Genomic DNA, 13,133 nt, shown 5'->3' on the forward strand with positions numbered 1-13,133 from the left:
ACCCATTGACTGAGGGCTGTCAGTTGCATGCCTTCTGGGTATATTTGTACTACCAAGGAAGTGATAGTCTGTAAATAACTTCTGCCTGTAAATGAAGATTGTTAATTGCCTACTGCTACAACTGAAGGACTGATATTTTTCTGCTTACTGAAAGGGAACTTTTTTCATTCTGCAGTTACTTCCTTACTCCCCCCTCCATACTCCATTCCATTAGATTGTCCTCATATGACTAAGCCGTGTGCATGGTGCTTAGTATTCAAGCCAGATTTCACTAATTTTGGATTTTGACTTAGTTCTGAGGATCTTAAATTTTGTGCCACAGTACCCCAGAGTGTCACAGTGAACTCACAGGGTGTCATAGGATATTTTACTATTTAATAAACCAAACTGTTCATGAGTTTGCTGCAGTGACCTTGGAAATTGGGCACCATGAAAAATTATTGCGACACTCAGGGTGCCATGAACTGAGAAAGTTTGAGAATGTCTGATATAGCTACATAAGATATTACAATATTTGACGTTTGATTCAGTGATTGAGAATAAATGAAAACTGGGATTGACGGGAAGAGGAGAGGGAAATGAGGAAGGGCTTAAGGTCTTCCCAATATAGGCTGATGTTAAATTTTCACCATATTGCAAAGTCACTTTGATCTCTCAGAAGTACAGGGAAGTTGAAAGTAGAGTGGTTGAGGAAAGCAGGAACCAATGGCTGATTCAGGAGGCAAAGTGTGGAATCATTATTCTCATTCTGAATTCATTTCTGGAAGACAAAAACGCTCAACTTCATTCCCAGTTAGATTCCAGCATGGTTGCTGGTCCAGTGGAGGACCCTGGGGCAGGTTCTTGCTTTGTTATCCCTACTCGTGGTCACTTATACCCTAGCCACTTCCCGTCTTGACTATTGCAATGCACTGTACATGGGGCAGCCCTTAAAAAGCATCTGGAAGCTCCAGTTGGTGCAAAATGCAGTGGTCCACTTGGTTTTGTGCAGACTTTGGTGTGCACATGTATCACATCTCCTGCGGGAGCTGCATTGGGTACCAGTTTGCTTCCAGGTGCAATTCAAGGTGCTGGTTGACACCTTTAAAGCCCTTCATGGCTTAGAACCAAGTTATCTGAGGTCACATCTTCCCAACCCACAAGAGCAGGGAGGCAAGGAATGTTGCAGGTCCCATCCCCTAAAGAGATACATCTGGTGGAACCGAGAAGAAGGTGGCTCCCTCCCTCTGGAACATCATCCCTCTGGAAATTAGACTGGCCCCCACTCGAACACTCTTTCTCAAGGCCCTGAAGACGTGTTTCTGCCAGCAGGCTTGGGAATGGAGCCTATTAAGTGGCTGGTATGAATGTGTGTTGTCGCCAGGATAGGGGGTTATTATTTTATTATTTTTATTTCTTTTATATTGTGTTTTTATATCCTGTAATGCACCTTGAATCGCTATGTGTGAGTAGGCGGCAATATAAATTTAATAGATAGATAGATAGATAGATAGATAGATAGATAGATAGATAGATAGATAGATAGATAGATAGATAGATAGATAGATAGATAGATTAATTTATCCTTTCTAAAATTTAGGATGCAACACCATATGTCATCTGTCAATCCATCCTCTCACCAATTCTTTACTTTTGCATAGCTTATTTAAAAGTAATCTTTTTTTATCTGCACAAACATTTTTCTTAGCAATTGTCTGTGGTCAGTTCTTTGTTTCTTTCTGTTCTTAGGTATTGTAGCTAATGGTGGTTAGCTAGCATCTTGTTACATACCTGCAAGGAAGACACAAGGGACTAAGGCAAATCAGGGATTCTATGTTCATTTGTCAAGTAATGTCAAAGCAAAGCAAGAATCAATCCTTCTGATAACGTTTACTTCATTGTCTGTATCAGACAATGCCCTTCCTTCTTGAGCCTCTCATGATGAGGTTTCCCAATGGGAATGGGAAGTTGCCTCCTTCAGATTTTGGGGATAAAAGTTATTCCAGCAAGAAAACAAATCAATAACATTTCTCTAATATGTCTTCTGAATAAATCACCTAGATCATCTTATTTGCTACAGTTCAGGCACAGATATTTGTTCAAAGAAAAAGAAAACTATTTTAAACATCGGTATTAGCACACTATTTAATTTGGATTTGTGAAAAAAAAATCTTAAGGGTTTGGCTTTGAAAATGTATACTGCATGCTCACTTTCTCAATCAATCTTCATAGAATCTTTATAGAAGATTCTGTGCCATCGCCCACTAAACAGGGGACAAAATTGCAGTGTTTTGAGGTGATTCATGATGTTTACGGAGTCTGCAAGCAGAATCAGCAGTATACCTTCATTTAAAGGAAAAAGGACATTCTTTTGAGGACAATAATGTTCACATTTTGGACAGGAAAGATAGATGATTTGAGAGAAGAGCAAGAGAATCCATTTATGCTAAAATGGAAAATCCTTCCTTCAATAGAGGTGGAGGCCTCAGACACAACCTGTCCCCCATTTTTTTATGCTGCTCTTGCATCAGTCCCCAGGAAGGTCAGGATCACTTCATGGGTTCACCAATAAGGTCACACTTAACAACCCACCTGAGAGAAGGATTTAGGAGCAATGACCCTTAACGACTCTCTGCCTACTCACCTAAGGACCTATTCAGACAAATGAAATCACCCTGGAGGACATTTATGGGGTCTGCTGAGACTGAAAAAGCTACTTGGATAAGCAGCAAAGCATTTCAAATCAAAAAAGAAGTCCAGGTGCCATGACCCAACTTCCAGACAATCACAATTGTCTGTCTGTTATCTACCATTCGATGATGTAGTTGTCAAAGAGCTGAACTAGGAGCAGAGGTATCCAGATTCCAGTCCCTCCTCATTCACAAAGGTTCGTTGGGAGACTATGGGCCAGTCACTCTCTCTCACCCCAACCTGTCTCACAGGATCGAAAGAAAACAACAACAAAATTCCGTTTAACTGCAAGGCGCTTGGAATTATAGATCTCCTCTTGGCATTTTTGGATCATCAACTTTAAATGCCTTTTGGCACAGAACCACGTGAGTCTGAAAATGCCATCCATGAGTGAAAATCACTCCCTGCTTTGCCAAGTTTCATGGGAGAGATTAGATCAATCGACATTGTCACTGTTTTCTAACAAGCTTCCTTATGATCCATGCACATAAGTGGCATCTGTTAATTCACAGTGTGAGAATTGTTTAAAATTCTTTATGATCCCTGGAGAATGCGGGAAGGAAAACAACAGCAACTACAAGAAATCACTTGTACTCGGTCTGAGGTACAGTGACTGTAAACCGTTACCTTCATTTAGAGAAAAGCAAATTAATTTGTTTAACAATTGTAAATTAAAGTAAAAATGAATGGTTTAGGGACATAGTTTTTTTCCCCTGGAATGTGTTGTACCTGCTGAGAAATGCTACCTTGTTCATTAGAAGCATCCACATGACAATAGCATAGGGTTGCTTATAATTAGATGCCCATGTGCAAATACAATGATTAGATAAGCCACATAAACATAATTATTGTATCTTTTAAAAAGCCAGTAAAGATGGTTTCCATTGGGGAGTGATTATTAAAGTACAACAATCTCATGCTTTTGTTAGTGAACATTTCAATACAATGTGTCCATATAATCTGAAAGTGAAATAATTATTGTTATGAGGGAAATCTTTTCGCTGGATTGAGCCCTTGTATCTTAAAAAGTATTACAATAGTGGAGGTCAATTACAATGATGACTCATTAAAAGGAATTAAAATACTCCTATAAAGCTGCAACAGATGGTTCTCTAATTCTTTTAATAGTCTTCTTAATATGTTTAGGGTAATAGTCTTGTATTAATATAACAAGATTATAGTGAAACCTAAGTGCTGGAAGTTGCTTGCAAAGTATGTCCCTGTTGTTGCATAATTTCCAAAGATAAAGTATAAATTGGGAATATTGTTGAATTAGTCATAATGCCCTTGAATACTTCATTTAATATACATTTTTCTCCTCTCTAATCTTCAGGGTATGTGAAGTCATGACTGTAGAAGAAAACGATTAGGCAAATCAAAGAGAAAAGAAATATATATGATTTGTTCTTAAATCCAGCATGATGAGGTGCAAATCAGTTGGAGAGTTAAAAGATTTTTAATGGGAAACTTTTTATATTTAAATGCCACAGGTTTCCAATATAGAGTGGAATCCTCAGTGTTCTCTGAACCTGGTTGCTTGCTTGCAAATACTTTATTACCCAACTAGGTAATATCATCACTGAGTATGAGGTTTGCTCATTGTTTATTTACAATAGCTTGTCCTGCCAGATGGGTGGGGGTGTGGTTTTCTTCTTAGTAGTTCCTGGCAACCTATTGTATATAAATGGAGCAAATTCCACACTCACTCACACTGATGATGTTATCTAGTTGGATAATGAAATGTCTGCAAGTAAACAGCCAAGCTCAGAGAGCACCAACAAGGACTTGCCAGTTCAATCTTGAGCTACATATTATATACTCTATTCTACTGGAATATATAGACTGCCTAGCCGGTAAACATTTCCAGATAGCTAGTTTAAGGGAACTTGTGGCTCTGTTTACTTTCTGCAACCATGCACTGGTCATCATTTCTAATGTTATACATTAGATAGCTAGCAATCCAGAGTTCCTGTTGTCTGTTGTCCAAAAAAGAAAGCATTGGAATGTGACATTGAAGTATTGACCAGGTTTTAGAGCTCTCCACACAAGGATTCTTTTATTTCCCTACTATTTCCCTTTCTAGGGTCAGATTAAGGCCAGTATCAACATCCAGCTCAAAAATCCAAATAAATCTCCAGGTTCTTTCCGTTTCCAAAAAGCTTACTGTTTATTGAATACACTGCATGGTTATGTCAGAATAAAACTAACTCATAGGTTCCAACACCAATTCATAGATTTAAACAATAATTTTCCCAGCCAAACCCCCAATGTCTTACATAATCCATATCAACAAGTTCACTTTGTTGTGGGAACTGTCTGCTTCAAATCCACACCTGTCCTAATGTCCTTGACAAGGCTTCAGACTCTCATGGTCTTTATCTGAATCAAAGAAGTTTTGTTTCTCCACCTTACCCACCTGAAAGTAACACCTCCCCCCTTAATCTAAAAGCAAGTCGAAACACAAAGGCACGTGGATGCCAAAGTTTCATCCTTGACAGCCAGTTTATGTTCTAAATACAAACAAACAAACTCTCACACTATGAGATGAAAACAAATGATGACACTTTGAAACCAAATGTTTAAACTGGAGTCACTCACCATGACAGAGATTTTTTTTAATGTGGATTAAATTTTAACACAGCAGATTAGGACAATTCCCAAAAAGTCATCTAAAGTTGAGCATGGAAGTGAAAGAGTTAAGAGCATGATAACTGGGGAGGGGGAACTCTCTGGGATACCCCCCCTTATATTGTTTCTCTAAGCATGTGCTTATTTTGCTGAATGATTTCCCCAGGGTTGAATAGAAGCACATTTTTACCTTGTTAGCCTAAACAGCAGAGTTGGTCTCTGAAAATCAGAATGGCTTCAAATTAATACAAATGCAATACTCTTTCTTAAGTTTACAGTTTGGAAAGTCTGTGTGCACGTCTACAGAGAGAGGATCAATGTTTGCCCCATCGATGACCTAGTCTTCTGCTTTCCAGTATAGTATATTCTACAGTATTATTAATAGTTATTATTGCTTTATTTTCAGAATTGATCTATGCCTGGATTTTCAATGAATATCCAACTTTTGTGCACCAGGATAATCGCCGCTTTGTTTCTCAAGAAACTGGGAACTTATACATAGCTAAAGTAGAGAAATCTGATGTGGGAAATTATACGTGTGTCGTGACAAACTCTGTAACCAATATCAGAGTGCAAGGGCCTCCAACGCCTTTAATCCTGAGAAATGATGGTAAGACTTTTATTACACTGTAATAAGATTCATAAGAAATTCTAAATTCTAAAGGATAACAATAATATTAATATTCTAAAATTCTAAAGGATAATACTAAAAAGCTATGTTTTATACAACTACAATGAAAAGTAATTATCATGATTTGGCCCTGAACAAGAGTTCAGATTATCATTCATTTTAAATATTTGAATATGCTTATGCTTGGTATGCTTTCTTAAATAATAAACTGAATATTACAGGACTTTTGTAGGTATAAACTAGCAAGAAAATTAGCAATCTAGTCTCTGACATCTAGATCAAATAATTCTGTAAAGCAGGGGTCCTCAACCTTGGCAACTTTAAGACTAGTGGACTTCAGCTCCCAGAATTCCTCAGCCAGAATTCTGGGAGTTGAAGTCCACAAGTCTTAAAGTTGCCAAGGTTGAGGACCCTTGCTGTATAGGATCAGATGCCACGCCTTCTCTGCTTTGTGGCCTGGCTGACAGATCTGCAGGGCAAGAAGCATGGCAGGCATTGGATGGCACCAGCCCACTAGTAAGTAGGCCATTGATATGCTGCTGCTACCACCCAGAATGTTCCGCCCCTCCACCTTCACTCACCCTGAGAGCTTGGGTGAAATTTGGACTTGGCAAACTCCCACCTAGACCCCCATTCTAAGCTCATGGGCCATAAAAATCAGGTGGCAGTCCATTGAGTTGAATAGTAGCAGTATGAATGATCACTAGTAGGAACATTAAGTGAAATGTGATAAGATTTGGGGCTTGAAGTATTAGTATACTTGAAGTATAGTAAATTTGTATGTTAAAATTAGGCATCATGAAATAGCCCTGCTATTTATAGTCTTCATTTTCCTGTTCTACATTTCCTATAATTCAGCTGTTTAAATGCAATTCATTCATCAATATTCATATGTTAAGGCAGTTAATATAAAGGATCACTCTTTCAGAATGCAAAAAAGTAAATTAAAGGGCAATGAATGCAAACAAAATAATACGTAGTAGGAGTATGACAGTTGTATCTGGATCCCTTTTTTAAAAAACAACAACAACTGACAATTTCATGGCCGGTATATTTCAATATATAAGAGGAATTAGTTTCATTTGAGTATATTGTTGTTACATTAGTAGATTAAGTGGCAAATTCATCCAATTTGTTATGTCCTGATTACATAAATAAGAACTATATAATCTAAAATGTTGGTGCTAGACCTATTAGAGTACTTAACACTCCTTATAAGCAAGTATAAGCAAGATGAATAACAAAAAGATAAAAACATTATTGGCAAAAAATGTTATCTTTGGGAAAACATTCAGTCTTAAATCTCTATCCTCCATTCCAACAATTCAAATAATTGAATACTTTTTTATAATACTCAGCAATTAGATGAATAATAGAGAGCTTTTATCAATGCCTTTCTTGTTTTTTTAAAAAAATAAACTTCTTTCTTGATTAGTGTTGACTTTATAATCTAACATTAAATATGGATCTGATAACCCTGGTTAAAAGGAGAAAACAGGAGTCCTATAAAATTATTTCTGGGGAAGATTGTTCTGTCCCATTCAGATTACTTGAGGCATCTTCATATTCTCTACTGCACAAGTGAGAGAGGATTCTGGCAGATTGGTGTTGATGATTATGACTATGCAACCTGCCTCTTCTCAATTATATAACTTAATTGGATTTTGTGTCCATTAAAACTGTAGGTATTTGGGATACTTAGATTTCTCCATGGAAGTATGACTTGATAGCCAGAAAGTTATTAAAATTGTAATATTGTACTGCTCTTGAGTACTTGTCCCTGTTTCCATCTCTCTCCTTCAATGACTGTGCAAGTCTATAAATAGTATTTATAGTCTATAAATATAGTATATTTATTTATCTATAAATAGTATTTCATATCTGCATTTTATTTTTAATTCTGCTTCCTAGGGGCTTCTCGGGGGCCCTAGAAAGTATAACTTTTCCTGGATTTTTGCACTTTTTAAAAAACAATATTTATTTTTCAGGTGGACGTAGACCACCTTGTTTCTTTTTATTGTATGGCAGATTCAAAAAAAAAAAATTTCCTTAACCCATTGGTCAAGCTTTTACAATATCAGGCAGCATTTTCTCCATGGGGAACTAAAATGGATCAAAACTGGACATGGCCAGGCAATGATAAAAGTAGACTTATTGTTTAGACAATTCCTGGATCAATATAAGACCAGTTTGTGGCTTCTCTGTTGAGATGGTGTTTATCTAATTGTCCAAGTGCTAGATAAAAGGCAGTCTGTGTGACATAGCATTTGTCAGAAAATAGTCTTTGCTCCGGTCTTTCCATAGTAAGAATTGTCTTCAAATTTAGGCTTGTCTTCCACAATCTATTCTAAGTATACTTTCAGCCAGTCCTCAATTAGCCTGTAAGTGCTGGGAGTAATCAGAGTGCAGAGAAAGAGTAACAGTGGCAACGGGGGAGCCATAGCTTTAAAAATAGCTTACAACTGATCATCCATTTCCTTCAATTGAAGTAGTTTCATTACTTTTCACTGCAGAGAACAACTTGTTGGCAAAGTCTCTTTTTTGATGTCCTGGGCAGCTTGAAATAGCAGGCCTGTTTGGTTTCCCATTTGTGCTGAAGGAAGAACCAAAACTTTAACTGTAGTTTTGTGACTACAGTGTTTCGTCCAGATCAGGATTTTCTGGTGGTGTCAGTGTAGACATCTTCAGCTACATCTTTTGTAAATTATGGCAGCTAACGCCATCTATGGCATTAAACTATGTGCAGCCATTGTACAACCTGTTGACATGGCTGAAGTAAGCCCAGCCAAAGATGAGAAGATATTGAAACTAAACAATGACAAGTTAATAGGATCAATAAAAAAAAGCAAGGTCTTAAGGCTGCACAAAAGATAAACATGTAGATGGGATAGAATTGAGTAGAAGATCAACAACAGGACCACCTGCCAGGCTCTTTTGAGAAACTGGAGTAAGCAGTCACACTGAGCCAAAATCAGGCCCTGGAATAGTGCTGACAAACTCATGGGTAAGCAAAAGCAGTTAGTGAGGAACAAGACAATCTGTCTGACTATAGCACTATACAGTATCTTTGCCAGTAAGATACTGGCAGTGGGTATGAAGTGTGTAAAATAAGGTATAGTTATACAGAGAGAGAAAAATGAAACAGTCTTTAGAATGTTATGCAAAAACATTATAGCAATTGTCAAGAAATCAGCATTGTTATCATAAGTTGCTATCCGTAGCTTAAACACTAAATAATGACAGGATAAGAATGAGCCTACCCATGAAAATGGATAAAACAGATAAAGACAAACATGTGAAGGCCAGTCACCATGAAGACAATTTCATTTCAAAACAGCTGAGCAACAGCAGGACTCCTTGTTTTATTCTTCTTCAAAAGCCATTTGATCAGTGTGAATCTCTGTGTGAGAGAGAAACATCTATAATGTTTTAAGCATCAGATCATCTCTTACAAAGAACTATGAACAGGGAACATTCACTGAGCCAGCTTCTGTGTGGTTATATCCAGTATTTTTTTTTCACATTTACATTAAGCAGTTTTATGTGTACACTTTAATCATAAAATGGTAACATAACATAACAACCTGCCTCCAGAAGCGGTGAATGCTCCAACACTGGAAGTTTTTAAGAAGAAACTGGACAGCCATTTGTCCGAAATGGTATAGGGTTACCTGCCTGAGCAGGGGGTTGGACTTGATGACCTCCAAGGTCCCTTCCAACTTTATTATTATTATTATTATTATTATTATTATTATTATTATTATTATTATTATTATTATATGTTATGATATTTGCCTTGCCTAATATTTATTGGTTCCCAAAGCAGATCTTTCAACTTTGGGGAATAAACCAGTTAAATTTCGATGTTTTGAAATTCTGAAAGCTTCTCAAACATAGATATGTGATCAGGCCTGAGGCTTCCACATGACCAGAGATTTATCTAGATCAGCAGTGTCAAAGTGCTGGCCCGCAGGCCGGATGCATCATAACGAAACTGCGCCCACCCCATTGCCGGCAAAGGCAAAAAAGTCACGATATGTCGTGACACATCACGTGATTTTGCGACTTTGACACCCCTGATCTAGATGGATCTATTATTAAAGATGCCTTTTTTATATTTTTTTTCTTCACTTAGGGTTTGGTATTTTGGGTTTTTAGAATGTTTATTATTATAGTTTTTATATTTGCATTTGCTGTTTTTATATTTTCTGCTTTATCCACCATAAGGAGAGATGGGTGGCTATATATATTTGATTGTTTAATAAATAAATAAATAATATGACTCTCCCCAAGCTGGAAAATATCAACATGATCATTTCTGAATATGTTAGTGGAAGTTATAGCTTATGGTAAACTTGGTGTAATTCTATGTTATCATTCACTTGATGTACACCTATTTGAGTAACAGTTAGGTGAATTAATTTTTAATAAATACGCATTCAATAAATAAATAAATAAATAATAGGCAATAAGTTTATTGCAATAAAAATAGCACTAAATAGAGATAGACTTACACTTCATATGATCTTTACTTGGCATTTATTTTATACTTTGTCACTCTTCAGATTACTTTCTGTAACTCTGTGTGACACACCAATTTTCAACAAACTTAGGATAGAAAAAAAATGCTCTGTTTAAAGTGATTATTTTTCTTTATTCAAATTCAGCCTTGTTTTTAGCTGTATTGCTGGTTCCCTCCCTGCAGCAGAAGTAGCTTTACATTCTGCAGAGTTCTAGGGTTAACATTCCATGCAGGAGGCAGCTGCTGTTATTTGCTTCCATGGATAAAACATCAACAGATCACTTTAGAGCATAAGCCAGGCAACAGGGGAGCATCCTCCATAGCAGTCATAATGGCTCAGAATCAAAGATGGAGGAATTCCAGCTGTCTGCAAACTGTATTTTGGAAAAATGATACTTTTGAATTTTAATCCCATATTCAATGCCTCACAATTGCAGTTTTCCTATTATACTTAATCTTGCATTCATTCCTGTAGGTGGACAAAAATAAGTACAAAGGATACCCTCTAAAAAGTTAGAATGTAATGCTCATGAGTTTATTCTCCAGGAAATCACATTAACCCCTAGTGAAATCGGTTCAGTTTATATGTTGACTGAGTATAAATATGATTTCTTATGTAAACCAATATTTAGATTTATTTTATTTATTTGAAAGTATGGTAAGTGATTTACAAAGGCAATAAAACCTGTATAACGCCATCGAAGACAATTTGTCCTGGTATTATTTGAATCTCTGATGGCCTACAGTTTTTCATTAGGTTATTTATTAGCACTTTGCTGTTCATAGAAAATATATATATATCTCCCTAATTATAATTATATTAAAAATGCGAATCCTGGGTATAGCCATACAGTAAAAATAACAAATGTAAAAATAACAAATGAATTTGAACACCAGGATAAGGTTATAAACAAAACTGTTTAATATACAAGAGTACTTAGCTTTCGTCGGCCAAACTGCCGACATCGTCAAGAGTATAAAAACAAGGATTTGGGAGTTCACTTATATCCTTGTTTTTATACTCTGATGTTGGCAGTTTGGCCGACGAAAGCTAAGTACTCTTGTATATTAAACAGTTTTGTTTATAACCTTATCCTGGTGTTCAAATTCATTTGTTATTTTTACATTTGTTATTTTTACTGTGTGTATGTATGTATGTATGTATGTATGTATGTATGTATATGTATATATATGTATGTGTGTATATATGTATATGTGTGTGTATGTATGTATGTATGTATGTATGTATGTATGTATATATATTCTAATCTTAGGCAGATTGCTAAGAGCTACAGGCCAATTTTGGGAGAGGAAGCCCTCATTGAGTGGCTGTTAGGTCCTCTTTGAAGTTAACAGATAAACTGTTGTGTAATGATACATAAAATACTCCCAGTTAATTCTGGAATACTTGAGAATATGAAATGCAGAAATCAGCCCAGTGTAGCATCTATTTTGTATTCACAGGAGTGATGGGTGAATATGAGCCAAAAATTGAAGTGCAGTTCCCAGAAACGGTGCCATCTGCCAAAGGAACAACTGTGAGGCTGGAATGTTTTGCACTGGGAAAGTAAGTTTTTGCCAATCACACAGTAGTACTGAAATTATTTTCAGACAGTTATGCAGTCTACCAAATTGGAGAATTCTGTTGGACACAATTTGTATTTGCTCCAGGACCCTTTCAACAAATTGCTCATTTTCCAGTGCTACACAAATTGTCACTTCAAACAGCATCATCTTCCTAGAATCAAATTAAAGATCTACCTGCTTTATTACATCTAATCCATCAATCATTTAATCTAATAACAAAAGTTATTGAGGTATGATCCTTCTCCAGATAGGCCACACAAACCAACTGAAAATATTGTATAAATTGGATGCAGAAAATAAATCTTGAGGACCTGATGAATTGTATGCTAAAAATAATTTTGCAGTATCCCACAGCAATGAGAAAATTCAGTGTCAGGAAAGTGATTTATTATAAGGGAACCATAATGCTGTTGTATTTGTCTACAATACAGACCTGGTATACTGTGACCTGTTCCGATAAATTAATTCAGAGTGTCTCTTTCATGGATATGCTTGGTGGATCTGTGACCTGTAATAAAAAAAGTCAAACTCAGTGTACTCTATTACCTGCTGTGAATAACAACAGAGGACATTGATATTTTTGTAGTCTGTCACTGAGCTCCTAGACATATCATCTGGTCAAAGACACAATGTTTAGTTTGATTCCACAATATTGTCCTACATACTTAATGAAATTTAAAGTATATTTGAAAATGTAGGTGAAATCAAGTCTTTATTACAATTTAAATTAATCATTGGTGACTTAATGCCATTGTTATAAGAATTCTAGGTAGTGTGTGTGTATGTACAAAATATATACAAAATAGCCAATTTTATGACAGGAGCAAAACTTACAGGTATTTGTTTTCAATGGAAAGGATACTTATGTAATATATCTACAGGTATTTATTTATTTATTATTTATTTATTAATTTAATTTATACCCCGCCCTTCTCCTCATGGGACTCAGGGCGGCTAACAGCCTCATAAAAACTACAATACAAATACAATAATTAAAAGCCGAATTAAAAGAAATATTTAAACAGGCCGATCATTAAAATTATCCTTAAAAATCCCCTAAAAAACCCCGCTAAAATTCCCTAGGCCAGACCCGCT

The 13,133-nt window shown here is 36.2% G+C and overlaps 1 protein-coding gene across 2 annotated transcripts in view; it reads left to right on the top strand.

Moving 5' to 3' along the window:
* Positions 1 to 13,133, top strand: part of LOC107290921 (contactin-4-like) — a 159,511-nt gene that overhangs the window by 50,677 nt on the left and 95,701 nt on the right. For both annotated transcript variants that reach the window (XM_015819863.1, XM_015819864.1), the window contains exons 2-3: positions 5,705 to 5,908; positions 11,916 to 12,018. In XM_015819863.1, coding sequence (XP_015675349.1) covers positions 5,705 to 5,908; positions 11,916 to 12,018 — 307 coding nt within the window. The remainder of the gene's footprint in view (positions 1 to 5,704; positions 5,909 to 11,915; positions 12,019 to 13,133) is intronic.

Source organism: Protobothrops mucrosquamatus, unplaced genomic scaffold, assembly GCF_001527695.2.
Source record: "Protobothrops mucrosquamatus isolate PMUCROS unplaced genomic scaffold, P.Mucros_1.0 scaffold1006, whole genome shotgun sequence".
Taxonomy (NCBI): domain Eukaryota; kingdom Metazoa; phylum Chordata; class Lepidosauria; order Squamata; family Viperidae; genus Protobothrops; species Protobothrops mucrosquamatus.